At 48.8% G+C, this 27497-nt stretch overlaps 1 protein-coding gene and 1 long non-coding RNA gene across 2 annotated transcripts in view; both read right to left on the reverse strand.

Annotated features, from left to right (window-relative positions):
* The window catches only part of LOC310697655, a 147591-nt gene that overhangs the window by 90819 nt on the left and 29275 nt on the right, over positions 1-27497 (reverse strand). The gene's annotated exons all lie outside the window — the stretch shown is intronic.
* Positions 5573-25675, reverse strand: LOC310697462 (protein-lysine 6-oxidase-like). The gene is made up of 8 exons (XM_083484147.1): positions 25445-25675; positions 22845-22953; positions 17322-17459; positions 14309-14465; positions 13360-13455; positions 11515-11630; positions 5818-10263; positions 5573-5660 (listed from the first exon to the last, which is right to left on the reverse strand). Exons 1-7 carry the CDS (start codon positions 25653-25655, stop codon positions 10257-10259), a joined length of 834 nt encoding a protein of 277 aa, XP_083340273.1. The 5' UTR covers positions 25656-25675; the 3' UTR covers positions 5573-5660; positions 5818-10256.

Below are 27497 nucleotides of genomic sequence, written 5' to 3' on the forward strand. Positions count from 1 at the left end.
ATTCCTCTCTTCAGAATTATCTTGCACAAGAACAGGCCTCTGTGGCTTTTCCTGAGACCCCACATTACTGTCCAAAGCGGGTAGAGAGAGGGATGGGGAGAGACTTGTTATAAGAATTTTAAGGTCTTATATATAATAGGCTAGTGATGTTATGGAAGTGAGAGCTGGACCATAAAGAAGGCTGATCGCCGAAGAATGGATGCTTTTGAATTCTGGTGCTGGAGGAGACTCTTGAGAGTCCCATGGACTGCAAGAAGATCCAACCTCTCCATTCTGAAGGAAATCAGCCCTGAGTGCTCACTGGAAGGACAGATCCTGAAGCTGAGGCTCCAATACTTTGGCCGCCGCATGAGAAGAGAAGACTAAACGATTAAACAACAACAACAAATGGTTGAAACAAAGTAATAGATGCTATCCTGTCTTCTTGCAGTCCATGGGACTCTCAAGAGTCTCCTCCAGCACCAGAATTCAAAAGCATCCATTCTTCGGCGATCAGCCTTCTTTATGGTCCAGCTCTCACTTCCATCCATCACTACTGGGAAAACCATAGCTTTAACTATACGGACCTTTGTCGGCAAGGTGATGTTTCTGCTTTTTAAGATGTTGTCTAGGTTTGCCATCGCCTTTCTCCCAAGAAGCAGGCATCTTTTAATTTCGTGACTGCTGTCACCATCTGCAGTGATCATGGAGCCCAAGAAAGTAAAATCTCTCCCTGCCTCCATTTCTCCCCCTTCTATTTGCCAGGAGGTGATGGGCCCAGTGGCCATGATCTTAGTCTTTTTGATGTTGAGCTTCAGACCATGTTTTGCGCTCTCCACTTTCACCCTCATTAAGAGGTTCTTTAATTCCTCCTCACTTTCTGCCATCAGGGTTGTGTCATATATGGGCTCTTAGGTACCCCGTAAGGGAAAAGAAGCCCCCCCCCCTTATAACAGAGTGCCTCCACAATCAGGTTGCAAACGGGCTGTTGTGGACTCTACAAGGAAATGGGAATGTTTTTGAAGGGATGTTCCACTAGAGGATGCCAGATCTCCAGCGAGGATCCTGAGCCCTCTCAGTGGAGAAAGTAGCTGTATTTGAGCATATTCTGAACAGGGAGAAGCCTCCATAGAATCATAGAGTTGGAAGAGACCGCAAGGGCCATCGAGTCCAACCCCCTGCCAAGCAGGAAACACCATCAGAGCACTCCTGACATATGGTTGTCAAGCCTCTGCTTAAAGACCTCCAAAGGAGGAGACTCCACCACACTCCTTGGCAGCAAATTCCACTGTCAAACAGCTCTTACTGTCAGGAAGTTCTTCCTAATGTTTAGGTGGAATCTTCTTTCTTGTAGTTTGGATCCATTGCTCCGTGTCCGCTTCTCTGGAGCAGCAGAAAACAACCTTTCTCCCTCCTCTATGTGACATCCTTTTATATATTTGAACATGGCTATCATATCACCCCTTAACCTCCTCTTCTCCAGCTCCCTTAGCCGTTCCTCATAAGGCATCGTTTCCAGGCCTTTGACCATTTTGGTTGCCCTCCTCTGGACACGTTCCAGTTTGTCAGTGTCCTTCTTGAACTGTGGTGCCCAGAACTGGACACAGTACTCCAGGTGAGGTCTGACCAGAGCAGAATACAGTGCCACTATTACTTCCCTTGATCTAGATGCTATACTCCTATTGATGCAGCCCAGAATTGCATTGGCTTTTTTAGCTGCCGCGTCACACTGTTGGCTCATGTCAAGTTTGTGGTCAACCAAGACTCCTAGATCCTTTTCACAGGATTCCAGAGACAATCCTGTCCTCCTCACCTCCAGTTCCCTGCCTAAAAGCCTGGGGAGCTGCTGCCAGTCAGTGTAGGCCAGGGATCAGCAAACTTTTTCAGCAGGGGACCGCTCCACTGTCCCTCAGACCTTGTGGGGGGCCGGACTATATTTTTTTTTGGGGGGGGAATTATGAACGAATTCCTATGCCCCACAGATAACCCAGAGATGCATTTTAAATCAAAACACACATTCTGCTCATGGAAAAACACGCTGATTCCCGGACTGTCCGTGGGCCAGATTTAGAAGGCGATTGGGCCGGATCCGGCCCCCGGGCCTTAGGTTGCCTACCCATGGTGCACGGACAGTACTGAGTTGGCCTGATCTTATAGAAAGCAGCATCTGAATGTTCTCAGAGCCTTTAAATGTGTCCTGTAATATAGTGCATTTGTGTACAATATTTTGGCCAGTGCATGTATTCTTCCTGAAGACTTTACAGTACTCCAGTATCCTTAATCCTAACCGAATTGGCAAAAACGACCGGAAGACTCAGAAATCAGGAGGACCAATTTTTTTAAAAAAATAAGGAGTGGGGAAAATATAGAATTTACCTTAAAAACCATTGCAAACAATTAAAAACTATTAGTAGGATTGGAATAACACTTGTAGCTTAATGTTAAATTTTGGGTGTAATGGAGATTTAATAGATTTGGATTAATAGACAAGATTCGAGAGCCAAAGGTCCTTATAGACCCACAGAGGGGAGGAGGGAAGTTCATGAGATTCTTCAGAATTCTCTATGTTGGCTGTTTTATAATGGTCTGTCAATTTTTAAAATCTGAAAAACTAAATATTTTTTTTAAAAAATGATGAAAAGCAAAACAAAAAAACCTGAAAAGGCCAACTTCTCAGGCATATAATGGTCATAGCAGAAAGCTGTGGTTGCAAAAATTTCAGGTGAGGCCTTGGGCCAGCAATTCGAAACCCCTGGATCAGGGCCCGATTTAGGTTTGATGAGGCCCTGAGCTACTGAGGGCAATGGGGCCCTTTATATGTCCAGCTGTCCTCTGTCAACAACAAATTGTCGCTGTTTTTGTGTGTTGAATATATGCTGTATGGTAATTTATGGACCTTGTAGGTATCTAAACCCATTCGCACATAACAAATGGGAGCCTACACAACACAGCACTGTTGATGTACGTTTTATTTTATCTTATTTGCTTTTTTATCTTATATTTTGGAAATGTGGGATGTGGGTGGCGCTGTGGGTTAAACCACAGAGCCAAGGGCTTGCTGATCAGAAGGTTGGCGGTTCAAATCCCTGCGACGGGGTGAGCTCCCGTTGCTCGGTCCCTGCTCCTGCCAACCTAGCAGTTCGAAAGCACGTCAAAGTGCAAGTAGATAAATAGGTACCGCTCCGGCGGGAAGGTAAACGGCGTTTCCGTGCGCTGCTCTGGTTCGCCAGAAGCGGCTTAGTCATGCTGGCCACATCACCCGGAAGCTGTACGCCGGCTCCCTCGGCCAGTAAAGCGAGATGAGCGCCACAACCCCAGAATCGGCCACGACTGGACCTTTACCTTTCCCTTTTTTGGAAATGTACATCCAGTTTTATTTTCCTTTAAAAATTTGTGATGTCCCCAAGAGACTGGGGCCCTAAACTCTAGCTTGTTTAGCTTATGCATAAATCCGGCGTTGACCTGGACGCAATGTGGAATGCTCAGCCACATATGCGTTAACATTGTTTCTGTGCCGTCAGTTTCCCTGTGGGGAAAATACAGAATTGTGCAATGTACGTCAATGGTTCTCTGCCCTTGGCGTGAATCCAGTGGGAGAGGTTTTGCCCCTGGCCAGAGCGGCAGCTGTGCATAAGCCTGATGCAAGGCACACCTTGTTGCACCACCATCTCAAGTCTCGCCTATAGTCACTATGTGTGTTTTCACCCCTTTGCAAGTTCTTGTCCCGGTTTGTCTCTCATGATGGTGCTAGAAACTTGGCAGCCCCTAAAATCCCCTCTGTTCTCTTGTGGCAGATTGATCACTTTCAGGGCAGAGAAATGGATGCGAGGTCTCCTTTGGGCTTAGAAAAAGAGAGCACCCGAGTTCCAAAGGCAAGGCCGATCTTTTTCTTCTTAATATATTTTTATTAAGTTTTACATAACAAATTTAAATTCAAACAAATCTTCCATCTCATCATTTAGCATTTCCAGAATTCTTTGACTTCCCTCTGCCTTTCCATTACCAATTCCCCCCCCCCCCAACTGCTTCTCTTAAAAAAAGCTAAAGGGACCCCTGACCGTTAGGTCCAGTCACGGACGACTCTGGGGTTGCGGCGCTCATCTCGCTTTACCGGCCAAGGGAGCCGGCGTACAGCTTCCAGGTCATGTGGCTAGCGTGACTAAGTGATAAACCAGAGCAGCGCACGGAAACGCCGTTTACCTTCCCGCCAGAGTGGTACCTATTTATCTACTTGCACTTTGACGTGCTTTCGAACTGCTAGGTTGGCAGGAGCAGGGACCGAGCAACAGGAGCTCACCCCGTCGTGGGGATTCGAACTGCCAACCTTCCGATTGGCAAGCCCTTGGCTCTGTGGTTTAGACCACAGCGCCACCCGCGTCCCCTTAACAGACAGTTAATTATGAGAGGGAATTACTTCTCTTGCCCCCAGCCCCAAACAACCAAATGCTTGGCTTGCCCATCCTTTCCTAAGTTAAAAGATGCACATCTGGCCAGGTTTCTAGGGCAGAAGCAGCTGTGACCTCAGCCCCTGGAAATGTGCAAACATTCCATGCCTGCCGTCCGACATGCAGTTCTTATGTGAGCTTTTGGTGGTCCAGACAGGTGTGCCACTGGCATGCTCACCACACCACAAAAAGATGGGCTTCTGGGGTGTGTTGCAGCCCGGGACACTGGGATGGGCAGATGTCATATTTGTGGCTGCCATAACGGTGGTTTTGGCCCTCGGGTGGGTGTAGGAGAAGGTTTGGGGGACGTTCAAGTGCCCTGTTCTCCACCATGACTGTGGTTTGGGTGGATCTGTGGGCTGAGGGAAGAAGAGCAGCCAAAGGGAAATGTTTACCATTCTTGGTTGGGAGACCTTCACCTGCAAAAGCTGTGGGTTGTGGTGGGCTGCCGTTCCAGACAGTAACCAAACACAATCATGCCTGGCTGATGAAAAGAGTGCGAGCCAGGGCACAGGGAGGCTGGCCTATTAACCACCAAGGGGGATCTCTGAGGCAGCATGAAATATACTCAGAGTCCTGCAGTGATTTCATGCTCTTTATTGCAGCTTGTAAAACAGTGATTGAATTCCCCGCTCCAAACCTCAGGCTTTCATATTCATTATTTACACAATAAGTTCCATCTGATTGGCTGATTCTGCTTCCCTCCTGGAGCCTGATTGGTCATCTCCTGCAGGCCAATCAGTTGTGGCATTCTACGATCCTACCTGCCTATTGTTGTAGCATCCAAGCTTAGTACAGAACACAGCAGGTGACAGGCTGAGGTTTTGGGCTGTAAAAGGTAAAGGGACCCCTGACTGTTGGGTCCAGTCGTGGGGTTGTGGCGCTCATCTCGCTTTATTGGCCAAGGGTTTGCTCTGGTTTACTCAACCCTCTGCTCTTGTTTGAATGCACCAAGAAGGGAGAAACACCGAAAGGACAAAAATTGTCTGTTTTAAACTTCTTCCTCTTCCACTTCTCAGCTGTCTTATGTAAGAGAGATAAAGGATGTGGAGCCCTCAACTATCCCATGGTACTTTCCCACAGTGTATATCACTCCTAGTATTACCACGTGTGGTCTTCAACATGAAGTTTCAGATTGAGTGTAGCAATTTCGAAGAGACATTTTATTAACAAGCGAACACCATTTATGTACAACATCCATCAATGAACTTAACCTTCTCTAACAGAACAAGCTAACTGACAGCCAGGCAGTGGCGTAGCATGGGTTGTCAGCACCCGGGGCAAGGCAAGTAATTTGCGCCCCCTAACCCGTGGATTTGCGCCCCCTAACCCTAACCCCCAGATGTTGCGCCCGGTGCGGCCGGCCCCCCCTGCACCCCCCACGCTACGCCACTGCAGCCAGGCTCTTTAAAGTCTGTTCAGCTTAAAGATACAGTACTGTGGCTGTGCAAGAAGAGAGGGGGAAAGGAATGGAAAGGAAATGGGTTGTGATCTGGGTTCAAGGGAGAGTTGAGAAAAGCAAGGAGGGGTCAAGGAGAAAATGGGGTGCGAAGGTTGTTTTTTGTTGTTGTTGTTGCAAAAATGGAGAGAGCAAGTTGGCATGGGAATGGGGTTGAAGAACAGGTGCAGACGATGGCTCCATAATTGTCAAGGCTGGGTTCAGATGCAGGTTGAGACGCAAGAAGCAGAGCCTGTCAGTGCAACTGATTCTTTGTTCAAGAAAACAGCATACAGCTCAGCAAACTCCCAGCAGGTCTTTCCGCTATACGGCAGTTGCCAGGTTTCAGGGACTGGGCAGAGGAGGAATGGTGGAGACCGCCTGCCCCATCCCGACCCTTCCAGAGAGGAGGAAGAGGAAGAAGGATAGATTTACAATGGGGGTTTGAGGGAGGTCGCAGCTCAGAGACAAGCGAGGGGAAAAGCTGGGAAATCATGGGGGAGCCTGAAAAACAACACTCAGCTGATATGTTGTTATTGTTGTTGTTGTGGTTTAGTTGATTAGTCATGTCCGACTCTTCGTGACCCCCTGGACCAGAGCACGCCAGGCACTCCTGTCTTCCACTGCCTCCCACAGTTTGGTCAGATTCATGCTGGTCGCTTCGAGAACACTGTCCCACCATCTCGTCCTCTGTAATCCCCTTCTTCTTTTGCCCTCAGTCTTTCCCAACATCAGGGTCTTTTCCAGGGAGTCCTCTCTTCTCATGAGGTGGCCAAAGTCTTGGATTCTCAGCTTCAGGATCTGTCCTTCCAGTGAGCACTCAGGGCTGTTTTCCTTCAGAATGGAGAGGTTTGATCTTCTTGCAGTCCATGGGACTCTCAAGAGTCTCCTCCAGCACCATAATTCAAAAGCATCCATTCTTTGGCGATCAGCCTTCTTGATGGTCCAGCTCTCACTTCCATACATCACTACTGGGAAAACCATAGCTTTAACTATACGAATCTTTGTCGACAAGGTGATGCCTCTGCTTTTTGAGATGCTGCCTAGGTTTGTCACCGCTTTTCTCCCAAGAAGCAGGCATCTCTTAATTTTGTGGCTGCTCTCACCATCTGCCGTGATCGTTAGAAAGCATTAGAAAGCTCTCCCAGAACCAGGCGAGCCTTGAAAGTAGGAGAGCAAAGAGCTCAAAGACAGAGGGCACGTAGCAGCACCCGTAGAAGTGACGAATGAGGAAGTGGGAAAGACAGGTGGGGGAGATTCATGCGGGACAACGCCATTATCCAAGAGGCTGGGTTCTATAGCCTCTCTCTGGAAAGATTGAAATAAAAAAGGATGGCAAGAAACTTTTCCTTGTCTTTATAATTCCTGAGCAACCAGCCGCGAGCTGCTGGCAGCATCCTGACACCAGGAAACGGCGGTCTCCTCCTTCTACCTCCATTAAGACGACTCCACTGCCAGATGTCTCCCAAGCAGCCTCCAAATGCATTGGGGCCTTCTACTCTCCGTTTGCCTCTACGCATCAGCCCGTGTGTCCTTGGAGACGGGGGGGCGGGCAGGGGAAGAGAGGAAAGCTTGTTGCAGTAGGAGAGAGAACCTCCTGGGATTCCTCTGCCCCTCCCCGCTCCCCTCCACTTCAGTCTCCGAGTCTGAACTGCTCCCTATCACCGAATCTCCCTGCTCACTCGATCCTGTTGCCCCTTCAGCATCCAATCCCTCCGCCCTGTCTTTCCCCTCTGACCTCTCCTCGGTGCCCCACCACCAACCCCCTGGGCTCTGAGCCTTCCTCCTCCTCCTCTGGGGTTTCCCCTGGGGGTTCCCCAACTGGTACCTCCCATCACTCATCACCCAGCCAGTCCCTGGCCATAACTGGGAAGAAGGTGAGAGGGTGCTTAGCAGTTGCAACGTGTGGGTGGAGGGCGATGCAAGAGGTGGCCCGGGGGGGGGGGTTGTGTGCAAGGGGGCATTGCGCCCAAGGAGGAAGCATAGACAGGGCAGCGAAGGCAAAACAAGGGGTGGAAATGGGAGCTGAAAAATAGATGTGGTTTCAGAGCAGAGGCAGATTTAGGCGAGTGTTTGCTCACACTGTTGACGTACAACCAGGGCTGCCAGGAGTCAGCTTCACCTGTTGAACAGCAGCCTGAAGGGGCAGAAGGCAGAGTGACTCCACCTGCTGCCAATCAGCCTTCTTGCTCCTGATGTGAAACAGCTGGCTCCAAATTTCTTAAGCAGGGTTTCCAGCTTCACTCAGTTGCTGGAAACAACATTCGTCGTTCCTCGCCGGACCTTGGTGCTTCTTGCTTCTTGCGACCTTGGACCCCCGGCTTTCTGGACCCCCGGAACAACTGACTACATGAACTAAGATACTTCTGACCTAAGGACTGGACTGGAGACGGACTCTGCCTTCAGGCAAGTAACCCCCTTGAGACTTGGCTGGTTGGGCAGCGCGGGAATACGGCAGTCTAGATCTTGGCGAATCTGCTTAAAAGTAGCTCAAAAACTTCCAATTTTGTTGAGATTTTGCAAAAGAAAAAAAAAAGCACAACAACCCTCATGTCTGGGTTTTCACTTTTTGGGTGCGTCTACTGAAATTTGAAAGTCCAAAGTCTGCCACTGTTCTGGGATAGGGCTGGGGAGGGGAAAAGCGAGTTTTGTAGTTGCGTGGGGTAGTAAGGCGAAGCTCTAGCGGGATTAACGGGAAGGTCAGAGGGGTTGGCTACAGAGCAGCCCCTAGTTGTTGTTTTTAAGTATTAAAGCACCATCAATACACTTTGCACAGAAGCCCCCCATGGACAGTGCCCTCCCCCTTTGCGTCAAGCTTAACATTTGCGTTTTGCCAGGGGGAGAGGCGAAAAAGGAAAGAGTGTTGTGAAGCTGGATAAAGGAGGGATGAAGGAGAGCTGGGAAAATGTGAGGTTTTCCTTCTGCTGGGCCAAAGGACCATTTGGCACTAGGGATGAATGAATTGGTCAGTTTTGGTTCTCTTAGGTTTCTAAATTTTCCAGTCTTAAAACCAGTCCTCCACATTTCTGCTGCAATTTTCACTGAAGGGGAAAACAAACAAAAGTCCTCATGGGAATGTGAAAACTTTTGAGTGACAATTTCTCCGGATACATCTTTGTACGCCGCCTCGCCTAATCGATGCACATTTCTTCCGAACGGGTAAATTTTTGTACGTATCGTTTGCTTGGAAGGCCGCGGCACAAAGCTCAGAGGAGCGCGGCTTTCGAAGGAGTGCTGTGTTTCCGTTCGGATGTGGCTCTGAGATGTGCCTATTGCGTGGTTTCTAATTCCATCCCATCATGGCTGGTGGCGTGGCAGTTGCAGCTTTACTTATTTGGGGCACATGGCTGCTGCACTCTCTATGCTGGCTTCAATCCTGCTGCACCATTGAAATAACACAAGCACCTCATATTTATGGCAGGGAAAGGCTTAGAATTCATGGGTAGGCAAACTAAGGCCCAGGGGCCGGATCCGGCCCAATCGCCTTCTCAATCTGGCCTGCAGATGGTCCGGGAATCAGTGTGTTTTTACATTAGTAGAATGTGTCCTTTTATTTAAAATGCATCTCTGGGTTATTTGTGGGGCATAGGAATTCGTTCATTTCCCCCCCAAAATATAGTTTGGCCCCCTGCTGAAAAAGTTTGCTGACCCCTGGAGGATGCTGGTGGTTTTTCTCGGAGGTTTTCTTACGAGCCGCAGAACTGTAGAGCTGGGACCTAGAAAATGACCTAGTGCAAATTTCTTTATCATTTGGTACCATTCTGTGGAATGTGGGCTTTCTCTGCCTTGGGAAAGGGGAGGTGCGTGGGTTCAGGCAGCCCCCTCCTCTTCTATACTCTCTCTCTGGGTAAGGGTAAGGTAAAGGTAACGGGACCTCTGACCATTAGGTCCAGTCGTGGCCGACTCTGGGGTTGCGGCGCTCATCTCGCTTTATTGGCCGAGGGAGCCGGCGTACAGCTTCCGGGTCATGTGGCCAGCAGGACTAAGCCGCTTCTGGCGAACCAGAGCAGCGCACGGAAATGCTGTTTACCTTCCCGCCGGAGCGGTACCTATTTATCTACTTGCACTTTGACATACTTTCGAACTGCTAGGTTGGCAGGAGCAGGGACCGAGCAATGGGAGCTCACCCCGTTGCGGGGATTCGAACTGCCGACCTTCTGATCGGCAAGTCCTAGGCTAGCGTCAATATATCAGCAGTCTCCCTAAAAGCGAATGCATAAAACTTAATACTGGCAGCAGCTGGGACAGGATAGGAAGCGAGGGCTGGGCAGATTTTAAAATGCGTCTCGAGCCACAGAGTCTCCTTCGGTCCAGTGGGGTTGCAGAGATGGTTTGAAGCATTCGAGGGAAATGGGGTACGAAGCCGTCTTGCTCCACTGCGATCGGGTCGCCGTTTAGTTGCTGCAGAGGGTGGGAAAGGAAAGAAATAGCTGAGGCCCTGAACTGTACGCAGGTATTATACCTCTGTGCCTTGTGGAAAGACTTAACAAACAATAGAAGCAACACGAAGACCAGTATACTAGATAGCACTGCAATTCTTATTGCATAATATACATGATTTAGTACAAATTTTGAAGCAAAGTAATAGATGCTTTCCTGTGGGCTAAGTGGTAAAACTTTCATGGTGCTGAAGGAGTAAGTGAATAACAATGTAGGACAGTGATTCCGGATAATCTGAATGTTTTGCTGGAATCTTCGTCATGACCACTGCTTCTTGTTCATTTTTCTAATCTATGGATTGTGCTGAAGAAGATTCCAGCGAAACAGTTAGATTATCCAGGATCACTGTCCTACATGAACGCCTAAATTTTTTTTACCGCTTAGCCCACAGGATAGCATCTATTACTTTGTTTCAACCATTTGCTGTTGTTGTTTAGACGTTTAGTCGTGTCCGCCTCTTCGTGACCCCCTGGACCAGAGCACGCCAGGCACTCCTGTCTTCCACTGCCTCCCGCAGTTTGGTCAAACTCATGCTGGTAGCTTCAGGAAACACTGTCCAACCACCTCGTCCTCTGTCGTCCCCTTCTCCTTGTGCCATGGTATTCCCAGTAGTGATGTATGGAAGTGAGAGCTGGACCATAAAGAAGGCTGATCACCAAAGAATGGATGCTTTTGACTTATGGTGCTGGAGGAGACTCTTGAGAGTCCCATGGACTGCGAGAAGATCAAACCTCTCCACTCTGAAGGAAATCAGCCCTGAGTGCTCACTGGAAGGACAGATCGTGAAGCTGAGGCTCCAATACTTTGGCCACCTCATGAGAAGAGAAGACTCCCTGGAAAAGACCCTAATGTTCAGAAAGATGTTCAGCACAAGGAGAAGGGGACGACAGAGGACCAGATGGTGGGACAGTGTTCTTGAAGCTACCAGCATGAGTTTGACCCAACTGCGGGAGGCAGTGGAAGACAGGAGTGCCTGGCGTGCTCTGGTCCATGGAGTCACGAAGAGGCGGACACGACTAAACAACAACATTGCGGAAAGACATGGCTGCCTGGAGAGAAAAATGCTCTTTACGATGTGCTGACGACATCATTACAGGCCTCTCTTTTCACCTAACGGAGTCAGGGAAACTGTCCCTGCTCTGAACGGGGGTTGGACTAGATGACTCTAGGGGCCCCCGTCGAGTGCTACAAATCACTCTTCCCTCACGGTACCTGGTGATCTTGCAGTTCCTTGCGGTGGCATGCGTCCCTGTGTATATTACATCACACCTGGCAGCATTGTTTGTGAAGTCTGACTCAGGCACCAAGAAGTCCGGATTAACGGTCACCTTGAAAATGGGATAAGAACAATACAGTCAAGTTCCACCCCACTGTTTCCACTCCTAAAATCAGGTGGTGTCCTTAACTGACCAGCTTCAACTGTTGCAAGCTCTAATCATAATCTAAGGATTGTTCTTCCTCTTCTTCTTCACCAGGAAAGTCTTGTTACAAGAATTCTAGGCTCTCAAATATATATATATTTTCCAACTTAAATTTTTATCAGTTTTCATCAAACATACATTCCAATACATTCATTGTATTAATACATCTCATACATAACATTAGCTCCATTGAGCTTTGGACTTCCTTCCTCCCCTTCGGTAAGTATCATATCATTTCATTATGTCACGTATTTTATACATTTATCTATTTGATCATAAGCTGTTGAAGTTAATCAAATCCTGCCAGTGTCTTTAAAGATTTACAGTTATCTCTTATATAATCCAAATATTTACTCCAATTTTCATAAAACTTTTTTTCATCCTGATCTTTTATTCTCCCTGATAGTCTAGCCTATTCCGCATAATTAATCATTTTGACCTGCCATTCAGTAATAGTTGGTATTACTTCTGTTTTCCAATTCTTGGCCAACATAGTCCTTGCTGCTGTCGTGGCATACAGGAATAGATTTTTATCTTTCTTTTTAACATCTTTTCCAACTCGTCCCAGTAGAAAGGCTTCGGTTTTTTTTAAAAAAAGTATACTTAAACATTTTTTTAAAGCTCATTGTAAATTAATTCCCAGAAGCCTTTCACTTTACTGCAATTCCACCACATATGGCTCTCAAATATAAAATAAAGGTAAAGGATGCTTAAGTCCAGTCAAAGGCGACTATGGGGTTGTGGCGCTCATCTCGCTTTCAGGCCGAGGGAGTCGGCATTTGTCAACAGACATCTTTCTGAGTCATGTGGCCAGCAGGACTAAACCGCTTCTGGCGCAATGGGACACCGTGACGGAAACCAGAGTGCACGGAAACGTCGTTTACCTTCCCGCCACAGTGTTACCTATTTATCTACTTGCACTGGCATGCTTTCGAAGTACTAGGTTGGCAGGAGCTGGGATAGAGTAACATGAGCTCACCCCGTCGCAGGGATTCAAACCGCTGACCTTCTGATTGGCAAGCCCAAGAGGCTCAGTGGTTTAGACCACAGCACCACCCGCATCCCATCTATTATTATTATCATTAACTGCATGAACCTGTGAGACTGAGAAGGCGATTGGGCCACATCCGGCCCACGGGCCTTAGGTTGCCTCCCCCTGCACAAGAGCCACGTCCTTCTCTCCTGTGGTTTCTGTTGAGAGCTTTATCCTCCTTAAAAGGTAAAGGACCCCTGACCGTTTGGTCCAGTCGCAGACGACTCTGGGGTTGCAGTGCTCATCTCGCTTTATTGACCGAGGGAGCCGGCGTACAGCTTCCAGGTCATGTGGCCAGTAGGACTAAGCTGCTTCTGGCAAACCAGAGCAATGCACAGAAAAGCTGTTAACCTTCCCGCCGGAGTGGTACCTATTTATCTACTTGCACAGGCGTGCTTTCTAACTGCTAGGTTGGCAGGAGCAGGGACTGAGCAACGGGAGCTCACTCCATTGTGGAGATTCGAACCACCGACCTTCCGATCAGCAAGCCCAAGAGGCTCAGTGGTTTAGACCACAGCGCCACCCACGTCCGTTATGACTCCGGATGACTCCTCATGCCCACGCCCATTTCCCTGCCAGTTTGAGGTTTGCAGCCAACCATACCTTGAGAATATAATTCCCAGGGGGGACGTCTGTAATGTCGATCCACTGGCAGTCAATGTGGGCATCGTATGTGTCGTAGCAGCCAGGACCCAGACCCTGAATGGAAGACAACATCATATCGCTCTGAGTATTTCTTTCGGACAGAATACTTCTCTGAACATGGTTTGTACAGCCTTCTCCAACTAGCACCCCTCTCTATGAGGCCGGCTGGCTCCTTCTGTCTCTGTAATTTTAAGAGCTGCCACTAAAGTTTATGTTATTTATCACATTCATACCCCCCCCCCATGAGCTCAAGGTGGAAATGGCCATAAAAACCTGTGATAAATAAAATATTGCTGCCTTGCCCTGGAGTTTCTAATATAGCATAGCTTTAGCTTTGATTGCCAGCTTTGATTTAAGTGGCTAATAATAATAATAATAATAATAATAAATTTATTATTTATACCCTGCCCATCTGGCTGGGTTTCCCCAGCCACTCCAGGCGGCTTCCAACAAAGTATTAAAACACAGTAGTCTGTTAAACATTAAAAGCTTCCCTAAACAGGGCTGCCTTCAGATGTCTTCTAAAAGTCTGGTAGTTGTTTTTCTCTTTGACATCTGACGGGAGGGCGTTCCACAGGGCGGGTGCCACTACTGAGAAGGCCCTCTGCTTGGTTCCCTGTAGCTTCACTTCTCGCAGTGAGGGAACCGCCAGAAGGCCCTCGGAGCTGGACCTCAGTGTCCGGGCAGAACGATGGGGGTGGAGACACTCCTTCATATATAGTGGACTGAAGCTGTTTAGGCCTTTCAAGGTCAGCACCAAGACTGGCAAGGAGAAAAGTGCCCTGTTTGCGGATCAAGAGGGGAACTGGCAGGGAAAGGTATGCAGTGTCCCCTGCAGAACAAAGGCAGAGGCTGGTAAAAATGGGGGGGGGGAACTCTGCTGTCCCTGCGTCTCTTCTCCCCTCACCTGAGTGTGAGCCGTGCAAGCGTATCGTCGCCGGACTCCCGCGTCGCACGTCGTATCCTCCAGGCAGAAGCTGGCCTTGTGTCCTTCTGCCACCTTCTTGTGGGTGACGGCGTCCAGCAGGTCATAGTTACTAAAGGCTTCCATGCTGTGATAGTGGCTAAAAGACAAAGGTCCAGGTCAGTGGCGTAGCGTGGGTTGTCAGCACCTGGGGCAAGGCAAGTAATTTGCGCCCCCTAACCCGGGGCAAGGCAAGTAATTTGCGCCCCCTAACCCCTAACCTGCCGCCGCTGCCAGCTTCTTCTTGCTGCTGCCTGGTCTGGTCTGGTGTGGTTCTCTCCCGCGCTCAGCGCTGCGCTGGGCGGCCGCTGCACTGTCCCTCCCCCAGATAGTCCCTCGCTCTCTCTCCGCACCGCACGCCTGGCACCCCCTCCCCTCCACAGTGGGCGGCGACCCGGCGGCTCGGATCAGATTCGCACAGCCAGCACTGCAGTGAGAGAGAGTGAGTGAGCCAGGTAGGGGCAGAGAGCTGCAAGTGCGAGCGCCCCCCCCAGATGTTGCGCCCGGTGCGGCCGGCCCCCCCTGCACCCCCCACGCTACGCCACTGGTCCAGGTTTCCTTATTAACATTATTTTTAATCTGCAGTGATAGAGGAAAGCTTTTTCCACACTCTTGTTTTTTGTTTTAAATTTTTAAAAATACTTTTCAGGTTTATTCATTTCACTGATTTTACAATCATTTGAACATTTCGAAACTTGACTTCCTTCCCCCTCTTTCTGCGGTTCCTTAAATTTGTTTTAAACATCTTCTACATATTAGTTGGTCTCTAAGGAAGTAATGACAAACCTAGACAGCATCCTAAAAAGTAGAGACATCACCTTGCCAACAAAGGTCTGTATAGTTAAAGCCATGGTTTTCCCAGTAGTTATGTATGGAAGTGAGAGCTGGACCATAAAGAAGGCTGATCGCCGAAGAACGGATGCTTTTGAATTCTGGTGCTGGAGGAGACTCTTGAGAGTCCCATGGACTGCAAGAAGATCAAACCTCTCCATTCTGAAGGAAATCAGCCCTGAGCGCTCACTGGAAGGACAGATCCTGAAGCTGAGGCTCCAAGACTTTGGCCACCTCATGAGAAGAGAAGACTCCCTAGAAAAGACCCTGATGTTGGGAAAGATGGAGGGCACAAGGAGAAGTGGACGACCCAGGACGAGATGGTGGGACACTGTTCTTGAAGCTACCAGCATGAGTTTGACCAAACTGTGGGAGGCAGTGGAAGACAGGAGTGCCTGGCGTGCTCTGGTCCAGGGGGTCACAAAGAGTCGGACACAACTAATCGACTAAACAACAACAACAACAAGGTGCTACTGGACAAATTTTTTTCATTTTAAAATTTATTTCGACTGCGTCAGACCAACACGGCTACGTACCTGAATGCATATTCTAAATTAACTTATTTTGCTCATTTATTCGTCTACTCCAACCATATAAAACTGCAGGTTATTACAATAATTCTGCCAATGTTCTTACGAGCATTTCTGGAAAATCGGGACACTTGGAGTATGGGAATTTCGTGGATATCAGGACAGAATATATTGATTAAATATTATCCTTCCTCACTCACACTAGTGAGCTGGTAGCAGAGTACATTCCCCTGTATATTGCAGGAAACTAGTTGGTAGATTCGTTAGAATCTCTTAAATTAAGCAATCCAGTCTGGCTTGTCCAAATTGGATTTGTTCCTGGTAAATCCCCTTTGTTCCATCTTAAAAAGAATAAAGACACAACAGTCCTCTCTGAAAAGTAATAAGAAGTTTACTTACATTCAGTTTGCAGTATGATCCTGAAGGCAGGCTTTAGCTTGTAGCTACAGAAGAGAGAGTGGGTTCATCCCATAGGGGGACTGAGCCCATGTGCTGCTGGCTGAGAGCCGGCAGACAGCAAAAGAACATCAAGATGGAATAAAGTGAAGAAGAGGAAGAGGAAGAGGAAGAGGAGGAGGAGGAGGAGGAACAACCAGGAGGAGGAACAACAACCAGCAGGAGGAACCAGGAGGAGGAAGAGGAACCAGGAGGAGGAAGAGGAACCAGGAGGAGGAGGAACCAGGAGGAGGAGGGACCAGCCCTTTTATGGGGTCTCCCAGGGTCACACCCATCTACCTGGTCACATGCAGGGGGAGGATGCTCCAGACCAGGTGTGACAGGAAGTCACCAGGAAGTGGACCAACATCCCCTTGTGTGTCCACTCTGGACAAACAGGAAGTGTTGTGCTTGACTGCTTATGTTGCATCCTACATGGAGGGCATAGAATCATAGAATCATAGAGTTGGAAGAGACCACAAGGGCCATCGAGTCCAACCCCCTGCCAAGCAGGAAACACCATCAGAGCACTCCTGACATATGGTTGTCAAGCCTCTGCTTAAAGACCTCCAAAAGAGGAGACTCCACCACACTCCTTGGCAGCAAATTCCACTGTCAAACAGCTCTTACTGTCAGGAAGTTCTTCCTAATGTTTAGGTGGAATCTTCTTTCTTGTAGTTTGGATCCATTGCTCCGTGTCCGCTTTTCTGGAGCAGCAGAAAACAACCTTTCTCCCTCCTCCATGTGACATCCTTTTATGTATATATTTGAACATGGCTATCATATCACCCCTTAACCTCCTCTTCTCCAGGCTAAACATACCCAGCTCCCTTAGCCGTTCCTCATAAGGCATCGTTTCCAGGCCTTTGACCATTACAAGAATTACAAGCCTGGTAGATGAAGGGAACGCAGTGGATGTAGCCTACCTTGATTTCAGCAAGGCATTTGACAAGGTGCCCCATGATATTCTTGTAAAGAAGCTGGTAAAATGCGGTCTTGACTATGCTACCACAATGCATGCACTCCCTGGGAAACTTGAGTGGGGACAGCTGTTGAGGTCCTACATTTCAACATCCCTTTTGGATATCTACTGGGGACAGAAATGCAGAAGAGAGAGTTCGGCCCCAGCTGACCACCTTGGCTTGGCTTGGCTTACTCACTTGTGGCAGCTGTGCCACTCCCAAGCGTGGTATGGTTTGACCGGGAGGAAGTCGGCCGTGCCTTGGTTCTTCACCCTCTGCGGGAAGCGAAGGAGGACCCGGTAGCTGATGTTGCTCAGCCCTGGCTGGTAGGCAGATCTGCAGGAAAGAGAGGGAGAATCATAGAATCATAGAGTTGGAAGAGACCACAAGGGCCATCGAGTCCAACCCCCTGCCAAGCAGGAAACACCATCAGAGCACTCCTGACATATGGTTGTCAAGGCTCTGCTTAAAGACCTCCAAAGAAGGAGACTCCACCACACTCCTTGGCAGCAAATTCCACTGTCCAACAGCTCTTACTGTCAGGAAGTTCTTCCTAATGTTTAGGTGGAATCTTCTTTCTTGTAGTTTGGATCCATTGCTCCGTGTCCGCTTCTCTGGAGCAGCAGAAAACAACCTTTCTCCCTCCTCTATGTGACATCCTTTTATATATTTGAACATGGCTATCATATCACCCCTTAACCTCCTCTTCTCCAGGCTAAACATGCCCAGAGAAGAGGCCATGGATGATGGAGGAGCCAAGTTAGATGCCAGTATCCTGTCCCAACAAGGATTCAAGGGACGCGGGTGGCGCTGTGGGTTAAACCACAGAGCCTAGGACTTGCCGATCAGAAATAAAAAAGGTTATTTATGTATGCCACTACTGTGGCCCGTGTTTTGTTAGCCCCAAAATGGAAAACGAGCGAGGTCCCGACTAAAGAGGAATGCAATTTAAGCTGACAGAATATGTGCAGCTTTCAGACTTAACATATAAAATGGAAGGAACAGGTTACCCAAACCTGACTCTGCAGTCACTCAAACCGGGCCCCAAAATATGTTAAACCACAGAGCCTAGGACTTGCTGATCAGAAGGTCGGCGGTTCGAATCCCTGCGACGGGATGAGCTCCCATTGCTCGGTCCCTGCTCCTGCCCACCTAGCAGTTCGAAAGCACGTCAAAGTGCAAGTAGATAAATAGGTACCACTCCGGCGGGAAGCTAAACGGCATTTCCGTGCGCTGCTCTGGTTCGCCAGAAGTGGCTTAGTCATGCTGGCCCCATGACCCAGAAGCTGTACGCCGGCTCCCTCGGCCTGTAAAGTGAGATGAGCGCCGCAACCCCAGAGTCGGCCACAACTGGACCTAATGGTCAGGGGTCCTTTTACCTTTACCTTTTATCCTGTCCCAACAGTTGCCTCTTTGGGGGTTGTTGTCCCCTCCAAAAGCAGAACCCAAGTCTTACGGGATTTGGGCAAGGAGCTGCTGAAACAGGTACTGACCGGAAGTGAAGACAATGAAAGTCAACTTCCTGGAAGAGCGATATTAAAAACATCTCCGGAGAACTGCGCTTCCGTGTCTGCGGATATCAGTCGGCTGAGATCACCGTTCGTTATATGTTGCACTGTAAGTTAGATGAAATTCTGAGGGCTAAATACAGTGGTGCCCCGCAAGACAAATGCCTCGCAAGACGGAAAACTCGCTAGACGAAAGAGTTTTCCGTTTTGGAGGTGCTTCGCAAAACGAATCTCCTATGGGCTTGCTTCGCAAGACGACAATGTCTTGCGAGTTCCTGCTGGTTTTTTTCCCTTTCCCCCCTTTTTCTAAGCCGCTAAGCCACTTATCAGCTGATCCAATCAGCAGATAAGCCGCTAAAAGCTGCTAATAGCGCTAATCCGCTAATCCGTCAATGGGCTTGCTTCGCAAGACGAAAAAACCGCTAGATGAAGAGAATCACAGAACGGATTCTTTTTGTCTTGCGAGGCACCACTGTACTTAAAGAAACCCCTCAAGTCCAATTGGCACCTTTAAAAGGTAAAGGGACCTAGTTTTTGCTGGCTGGGGTGTGTCCACGAACTCTAAGCCACTTCTTTTCCGGCTCCAGGATAGCGAGACGGGCAAGGAGTTCGCCTAGCGATCGTCCTACTGTACAGATGTGAAATTTGCATTTGTTGCCCCACCCATTTTTGCCACAGGCCCCGCCCCCCACAAGCATGTGGCCTCCCAGAAGGTAAAGGCAGCCCTCTGGCCCCAGTTAGGCCTGCAAATGCCCCCCCCCCCCGGCAAGGCAGGTGCAAAGGTGAGTGGGAAGGGACCCAGAGAATCACCTGGTCTAACCCCATAGCCAGAGTTGCCCATACGGGGATTGAACCTGCAACCATGGCGTTATCTAACCCAGGCATAGGCAAACTCGGCCCTCCAGATGTTTTGGGACTACAACTCCCATCATCCCTAGCTAACAGGACCAGGGGTCAGGGATGATGGGAGTTGGAGTCCCCAAAAAATCTGGAGGGCCGAGTTTGCCTATGCCTGCTCTAACCCACTGAGCTATCCTGGTGCTAGTGGTCCATCTAGGTCAGTGCTGTCAACTCTGGCCGGCAGCTAGACCTTTTATATGCAAGGGAGATGCTCTCCTTCTGAGCTACGCCCTTCCCCGATGCAGACAGAAGTTCGGATGCCAGACTAGAAACTTTTCCACTGGTTGGGAATTCTCCACAGCTGGCAGGGGCAGTATTCTTGCGCTAGCATAACAAAGCTTCGAGAGCTCTAAAGAGGGTTATTTTTGGAGTCTGTTTGGGAGGGCGAGGGAAGGTGAGGAGGGAAAGAAGAGGCCATTCATGGACTGAGTGAGCAAACAAGCAAAGGCTTGACCCTTTGGCATCCCCTGTCCTGGGAGAACAGCTATGTTTGTTTGGGTGTTTACAGGAAACGGAGTCATTTCATTCTACCCTCCCCTCCCCACCAATTTTTTTTTTTTTTTGCATTTTTCCAGCTAGAATCAATAAGCAGAAAAGGACTGTTTGATGTTCCAGGGTACTGCCCAATGGCTACAGGCGCCTTAACCCTCACGCTGCCTTTCTTGCCCAACTGCAACAGAACAGACCTGCAGCGGCGGTTCGAATGCCCGCAATGACGGGTGAGCTCCCGTTGTTCGGTCCCTGCTCCTGCCAACCTAGCAGTTTGAAAGCACGTCAAAGTGCACGTAGATAAATAGGTACCACTCCAGCGGGAAGGTAAATGGCATTTCCGTGTGCTGCTCTGGTTTGCCAGAAGCGGCTTAGTCATGCTGGCCACATGACCCGGAAGCTGTACGCCGGCTCCCTCGGCCAATAAAGCGAGATGAGTGCCGCAACCCCAGAGTTGGCCACGACTGGACCTAATGGTCAGGGGTCCCTTTACCTTTACACCCCCAGAAACAAGCTGATGGTGGGGAACTGGGATTGCACGAGCCATTGTTAAATCCTGGCATCCCTGGGCCAGTGCGCCTGGAGCCAATCCTTTGCTAATTATGTAAAGTGTGAAGCCAGTTATCCAATCTTCTGCTTCTTCCAGGACTACTAAGGACCTTTCTTATTACAGTGGTACCTCGGCTTACAGACGCTTCAGGTTACAGACTCCACTAACCCAGAAATAGTACCTTGGGTTAAGAACGTTGCTTCAGGATGAGAACAGAAATCACGTGGCGGCAGCGGGAGGCCTCATTAGCTAAAGTGGTGCTTCAGGTTAAGAACAGTTTCAGGTTAAGAACGGACCTCTGGAACGAATTAAGTACGTAACCAGAAGTACCACTGTATTATTATTAATAATTGAATTTATATACCACCCTATACCTGGATGTCTCAGGGCGCTTCACAGAACAAAATCAAAATATAAACCCACAAAATATTCAATCAAAATAAAACAACAACAACCTAAAACCTCACATTTTAAAATGATGTCAATCAAAAACCAAAGGCCTGGTTAAAAGGAATGTTTTTGCCTGGCTTAGTTGAAAGGTGTCTAATGAAGGCACCAGGCGAACTTCCCTGGGGAGAGCATTCCACAGACGGGGAGCCACTGCAGAGAAGGCCCCGTTCTCGTGTTGCCACCCTCCGGACCTCTTGAGGAGGAGACACACGAAGAAGGGCCGCAGAAGATGATCTCAGGATCTGGGTAGGTCATAGCTGTCAACGTTTCCCTTTTTTAAAGGGAAATTCCCTTATTCCGAATAGGATTCCTCGCAAGAAAAGGGAAAAGTTGACAGCTCTGGGGTAGGTTCGTATGGCAAGAGGCGGTCATCATACCCCTGTGAAAATTGTGTTGAACACACTTTGGACAACTTTGCCCTCAAGGAGGATGAAGTCCACTTGAGTTTGGACAGTGACTCAACTCAAAACAACTAGGGAACTAAAATAAAAATCATAGAATTATAGAGTTGGTTGGGACCTTGAGGACCCAACCTCCTGAAATGATGTCATCTCAACTGAAGCATCAGTTGCAGATGGCCAGATAAAGGTAAAGGACCCCTGACCATTAGGTCCAGTCGTGGACGACTCTGGGGTTGCGGCACTCATCTCGCTTTATTGGCCGAGGGAGCCGGCATACAGCTTCCGGGTCATGTGGCCAGCATGACTAAGCTGCTTCTGGCCAACCAGAGCAGCGCACGGAAATGCCGTTTACCTTCCCACCAGAGTGGTACCTATTTATCTACTTGCATTTTGACGTGCTTTTGAACTGCTAGGTTGGCAGGAGCAGGGACCGAGCAACGGGAGCTCACCCCGTCATGGGGATTCGAACCGCCGACCTTCTGATCGGCAAGCCCAAGGCTCTGTGGTTTAACCCACAGCGCCACCCGCGTCCCGTTGACCAGATGGCCAGATAGCCTCTGCTAAAAACCCCCTCCAAGGATGGAAAATCTTCCACCTTCTGAGGGAATTCCACTGGGGAAAACAACGCGCAAGGAATCGTAAACCCGCAAGATGAAAACAGACACTGGCTTTCCTGGTCTGGATTGCACCATGAGAGGAGAAGGCCCTATTGTGCTATTAGTGGCGTAGCGTGGGTTGTCAGCACCCGGGGCAAGGCAAGTAATTTGCGCCCCCTAACCCTAACCCCCAGATGTTGCGCCCGGTGCGGCCGGCCCCCCCTGCACCCCCCACGCTACGCCACTGTGTGCTATATCCCTTGCAAACAACCCCCCCTCTTGCAATGGTTCTTTGCCCGTTTATGAAAAATAATAATAATTGCACCATGCAGGGCAGATTTGAGGTTAAACCATACACAGCACGGGTCTGCCCTTGTGGCTCGTTGGAAGTTGAAACTGCTTCACATGTACTATTACGTTGTCGTCTTTATGAGGATATACGTTTGACTTTTATTACACCTGTTTTGCAAAAGTCCAGGAAAGAATCGGAACACCATAGTTTAAAACTACTGCTAGAGGACAAGAATCCCAAGACTACATTAAATGTAGCCAAATTCTGTGCGTCTGCAATTAATCGCAGGAAGCAAGTGGTATCCCATAATGACCAAACCCCTAAATGTTAACTACAGGGAGCACACTAATAATTAATTTTAATTTTTTATATTTAAATCCTTGTTATATTCATATTGTCCTCTGTATTTTTGATATTTTTTTATGATCTGTGATATTGTGTGTGTTGATGCTGGTCTGTGACCGTATTAATAAATTCATTCATTCATGCACTGCGTGCACCCGAGACGTAAATGCGAAGGTACGTCCCTCTCTACCTTGCTAGGCAATTCTCCTCCGCGGCGCATTTCAAGGCGTACAGCTGGACCCGTTGGATGTAGGTGCCTGCTTCGATGAAGTACGGATCGGGAATCAAATCCGGGAGCCCTAGGAGAGAGGAGACAACACGGGAAGGGTCAGGAAGACTCATTCGTCCCCTAAGCAGAGCAAGCAGCTCAGATTTGGGATCTGTTGAGTGTTGGCAGTAAAATAATAATAATAATAATAATAATAATAATAATAATAATAATAATAATAATAATAATTTCAACATACAACGCCCTATACCCAGAGGTCTCAGGGCGGTTTACAACAAGACCACAACATATAAAATCAAACAAAGAGCAGTAACCCAATAACCCCACCCTCCAAAAGCCACATTCTAAAAGGGTGTTGGATGTCAATAAGATCAACCAAAGTCCTGGTTAAAAAGGAATGTTTTTGCCTGGCGCCTAAAGGTGTATAATGATGGTGCCAGGCAAACTTCCCTGGAGGTGCAGGAATCTCAGCGAAAGCTGCTTAAAAACTTATAAGGAGGGGGAGTCCACAACCACCTGAGGGAGACCGTTCCACTGCCAAACAACTCTTAACCACCATAAAGTTGTTCCTGGTGTTTTAGTCTCCTTTCTTGTAATTTGAAGCCATCTAAACAAGTTAGATTTATTGCCCTTTGCCATAATGTCCCAGGGCAGGTTACAACAATGAAGAACTGTCTGTCTGTCTGTCTGTCTATCTATCTATCTATCTATCTATCTATCTATCTATCTATCTATCTATCATCTACAACCATTAACTTTTTTTCTTGCAAACATTTTTATCTGTCTTTACAAATACAAAGTTATAATAATCCAAATATATATCCACATGCGGGTGGCTCTGTGGGTTAAACCACAGAGCCTAGGACTTGCTGATCAGAAGGTCGGTGGTTCGAATCCCAGCGACGGGTGAGCTCCCGTTGCTCGGTCCCTGCTCCTGCCAATCTACCAGTTCGAAAGCACCTCAAAATGCAGGTAGATAAATAGGTACCGCTCCGGCGGGAAGGTAAACAGCGTTTCCGTGCGCTGCTCTGGTTCGCCAGAAGCGGCTCAGTCATGCTGGCCACATGACCCGGAAGCTGTACGCCTGCTCCCTCGGCTAGTAAAGCGAGATGAGCGCCGCAACCCCAGAGTCGGCCACGACTGGACCTAATGGTCAGGGGTCCCTTTACCTTTATATCCATATGCAGAGATTCCTCCAAATCTTGGGACTTCCCCTTCCATGGAGTCTCATTTTGAACATTTACAACTGCATATTCTTCCATACGCTAACTTTTATATCAATCTGTATTGTCCATGGTATGTGTTACTCTACAAGAGAAAATCCTGCAAGCTACAACCATTAAAACCAGTCCCTTCCAGGCATGTCCAACAGGTAGATCGTGATCTACTGGTAGATCACTGGACATCTGTGGCAGATCACTGGCAGATTATTGGCTCCAACCAAAGGAACTCAACCACTTTGTCTCCCCTAAAAAAAGCTAAACAACTTTGCCCTGAACCCCAAAAAACGGGCCTTCCTCCTTCCAAAAAAAAGTTCATCAACTTTGAACCCCCCAAAAGGGGGTAGATCACTGGCCACTCTCTTGGGGGTTGGCCATCCTTACAAACAATATATAACACCCACAAATATCTGAAAGGCTGTGACATGGAAAATCAGATAATTACAAGAAAAGCGCCAGCCATTTCATTAAAAACAGCCAGTTCCCTAAAGATTTACAAACTGACATGCGAAAGCAGTTTACAACATGATGGTATATGTAAAACAGTTATATATCTATATCTAAAACAATTGTAATTTTTTTTATATAAAGCAATGAAAAGTGATAAATATAAGTATTATAGGTTAAGATGTTGAGTAAGGATAAATGATAGAGGGTAAGGATTTGCTGAACTAAATATCTGAACTGGAATACAAAAAGGGAGGTGTGAGGAGGTCAAGAAACTAGTGAATGAAGTATAAGATATGAAAATACTAATCTTTTTTCTGTTTTGTTTTTTGGTGTTCTTCTTTTTTCGTTATTCTGTTAACTGTTCTCTATTGTGTACCTCTATGTGTTTTGTTTTGTATTTTCTCATTTTTGTAGTTTTTTGGGTTTTTGTATTCTATGTTTAAACTTTGAAGTTTTTGATTGTTTATGATATGTTAATAAATATTACTTAAAAAAGAAAAGTGATAAATATAAGAAAACAACAGTGGCACGTACGTACAATCAACTCAGGTTCCAGATGTGCAGGCAGCTGTGCCAGCACTTTGGGCCACTTAGCCTAGTGTTGTCTGCATGGACTGGCAGCATCTAGAGCAACTCTCTAGAGTTTCCCAGGCAGGCAGCATCTCCCAGCCCTACCCGGAGATTCCTTTGGGGAACTTCCTTGGGCAAAGCAGGTCTCTCTCACTCCTCTCTGCCCCCCACACCAGTGCCCCCCCCCGCCACAACCATAGTCAGCCTGAGACACTTAACCTCAGGGTCCTGAGTTCGAGTCCCACTTTGAGCAAAAGATTCCTGCTGGACTAAACGGTCCTCTATGCCCCATCACCCCCCAATACTCCCCAACCAGCTCACCATGATGAAAGAATCGGGTCCCATAGCCCGGCCTCCGGTTGGGGGTGCTTGCCGTCGAGGGGCGCTGCCTGGCGCCGGGGTAGACGTCGTAGAAGATGCTATTCCACCGCTGGAAGGGGTTCCGCGGGTCGTGCCTGGTCGAGGCGCTGGGGGCCGTCTGGGATCCCTCTTCCTCGGGGACCGGGTCCCCCTGAATCTCGTTGCCCCCCATCGGAAGCCAGCTACCAGCCGGGCCGCTCCCTCGAGCTGCCCCCGGGGTGACCTGCTGCTGCTCTTGCAGCCGGCTTGGAGAAGGGGTCCCGGGGACCGAGTCATTGCGCCCTCGGAGACCCCTGTCCGCGTCTCCCCGGCTGGCCTCGACGGAGCGGACCCCCATCCCGGAGCCATCTTCCCCCCAACCGGGGAAGCCCCGGGTGGCCTGGAGGGCGACGGGTCCGGCCCGCGGGACGCGCCCGGGAGCCGCGGTCCGGAGCGCTCCCCCGTGGGGGCGCGCGGCGATGCTGAGGTAGAGGCTCTGGGGCTGGTGGTCGCCGGCGGGACCCCGACGGGGCGGCCGCAAGCGGGCGGCGCTGTTGAAGAGGCTGAAAAGCCTCCCTCCGCTCTCCCAGCGGATCTGCTGCCTCCAGGGATGCTGGCCGTCCGCGCCGTCGGGGCGCGCCGCCAGCAGCAGCAGCAGCAACGGCGGCAGGAGCAGCAGGCACGACAGCGCCGTCGAGGGTCGCCCTTCCGCGGCCATGGCGAGCGCACCGAGCCAGCCAAGCCAGGAATGGGCACCCGGGGCTGCGGGGAGAAGGTGGAGGCGCCAGCAGACGCTCCCCACCCACTTTTCCCAGGCAGGCGTCCAACCGGAGGAGCGGAGGGAGGCGCACCATGGACAGCGCCCTCCCCGCGGGCTCGCCTCCTCCTCCTTTTCACTCGACAATAACGTTGATCCTTATAATTTACCAGCTCTCAGATGGAGACTCAGTTTCAATCACAGAGCAGAAGTCAGAAGCCAGTTATGGATCACGGCCCTGTTTCGATGTATTCACCTTCATCAGTTAACTTTTAAAGGGTTGTGTAAGTTTGACTACAAGATGGGTATTCAAATAGAAGATGGGTGACGCAAATAGAAGATGGGTGACACCTGGCTTGAGAGCAGTACATGTGAAAAGGATCTAGGAGTCTTGGTTGACCACAAACTTGACATGAGCCAACAGTGTGACGCGGCAGCTAAAAAAGCCAATGCAATTCTGGGCTGCATCAATAGGAGTATAGTATCTAGATCAAGGGAAGTAATAGTGCCACTGTATTCTGCTCTGGTCAGACCTAACCTGGAGTACTGTGTCCAGTTCTGGGCACCACAGTTCAAGAAGGACACTGACAAACTGGAACGTGTCCAGAGGAGGGCAACCAAAATGGTCAAAGGCCTGGAAACGATGCCTTATGAGGAACGGCTAAGGGAGCTGGGCATGTTTAGCCTGGAGAAGAGGAGGTTAAGGGGTGATATGATAGCCATGTTCAAATATAGAAAAGGATGTCACATAGAGGAGGGAGAAAGGTTGTTTTCTGCTGCTCCAGAGAAGCGGACACGGAGCAATGGATCCAAACTACAAGAAAGAAGATTCCACCTAAACATTAGGAAGAACTTCCTGACAGTAAGAGCTGTTCGACAGTGGAATTTGCTGCCCAGGAGTGTGGTGGAGTCTCCTACTTTGGAGGTCTTTAAGCAGAGGCTTGACAACCATATGTCAGGAGTGCTCTGATGGTGTTTCCTGCTTGGCAGGGGGTTGGACTCGATGGCCCTTGTGGTCTCTTCCAGCTCTATGATTCTATGATTCTATGATTCTTCTATGATTCTATGAAGACACCCACCCACCCACCCACCCACCCACCCACACACACACACAGATATAAAATTAGTTTTCCAATATACATTTAAACACAATTTAACATCCTAATCTCCCAACTACTTCTTTCGGCTTCCACCAGCGTGTCTGACAATTCTCCGTATTATCACATCTTCTCACATTTCTCAATTTAATATGGCACTTTATCATTATTAGACTTATCA

The sequence above is a fragment of the Podarcis liolepis genome (genome assembly GCF_965112155.1).
Source record: "Podarcis liolepis genome assembly, chromosome: 18".
Lineage (NCBI taxonomy): Eukaryota > Metazoa > Chordata > Lepidosauria > Squamata > Lacertidae > Podarcis > Podarcis liolepis.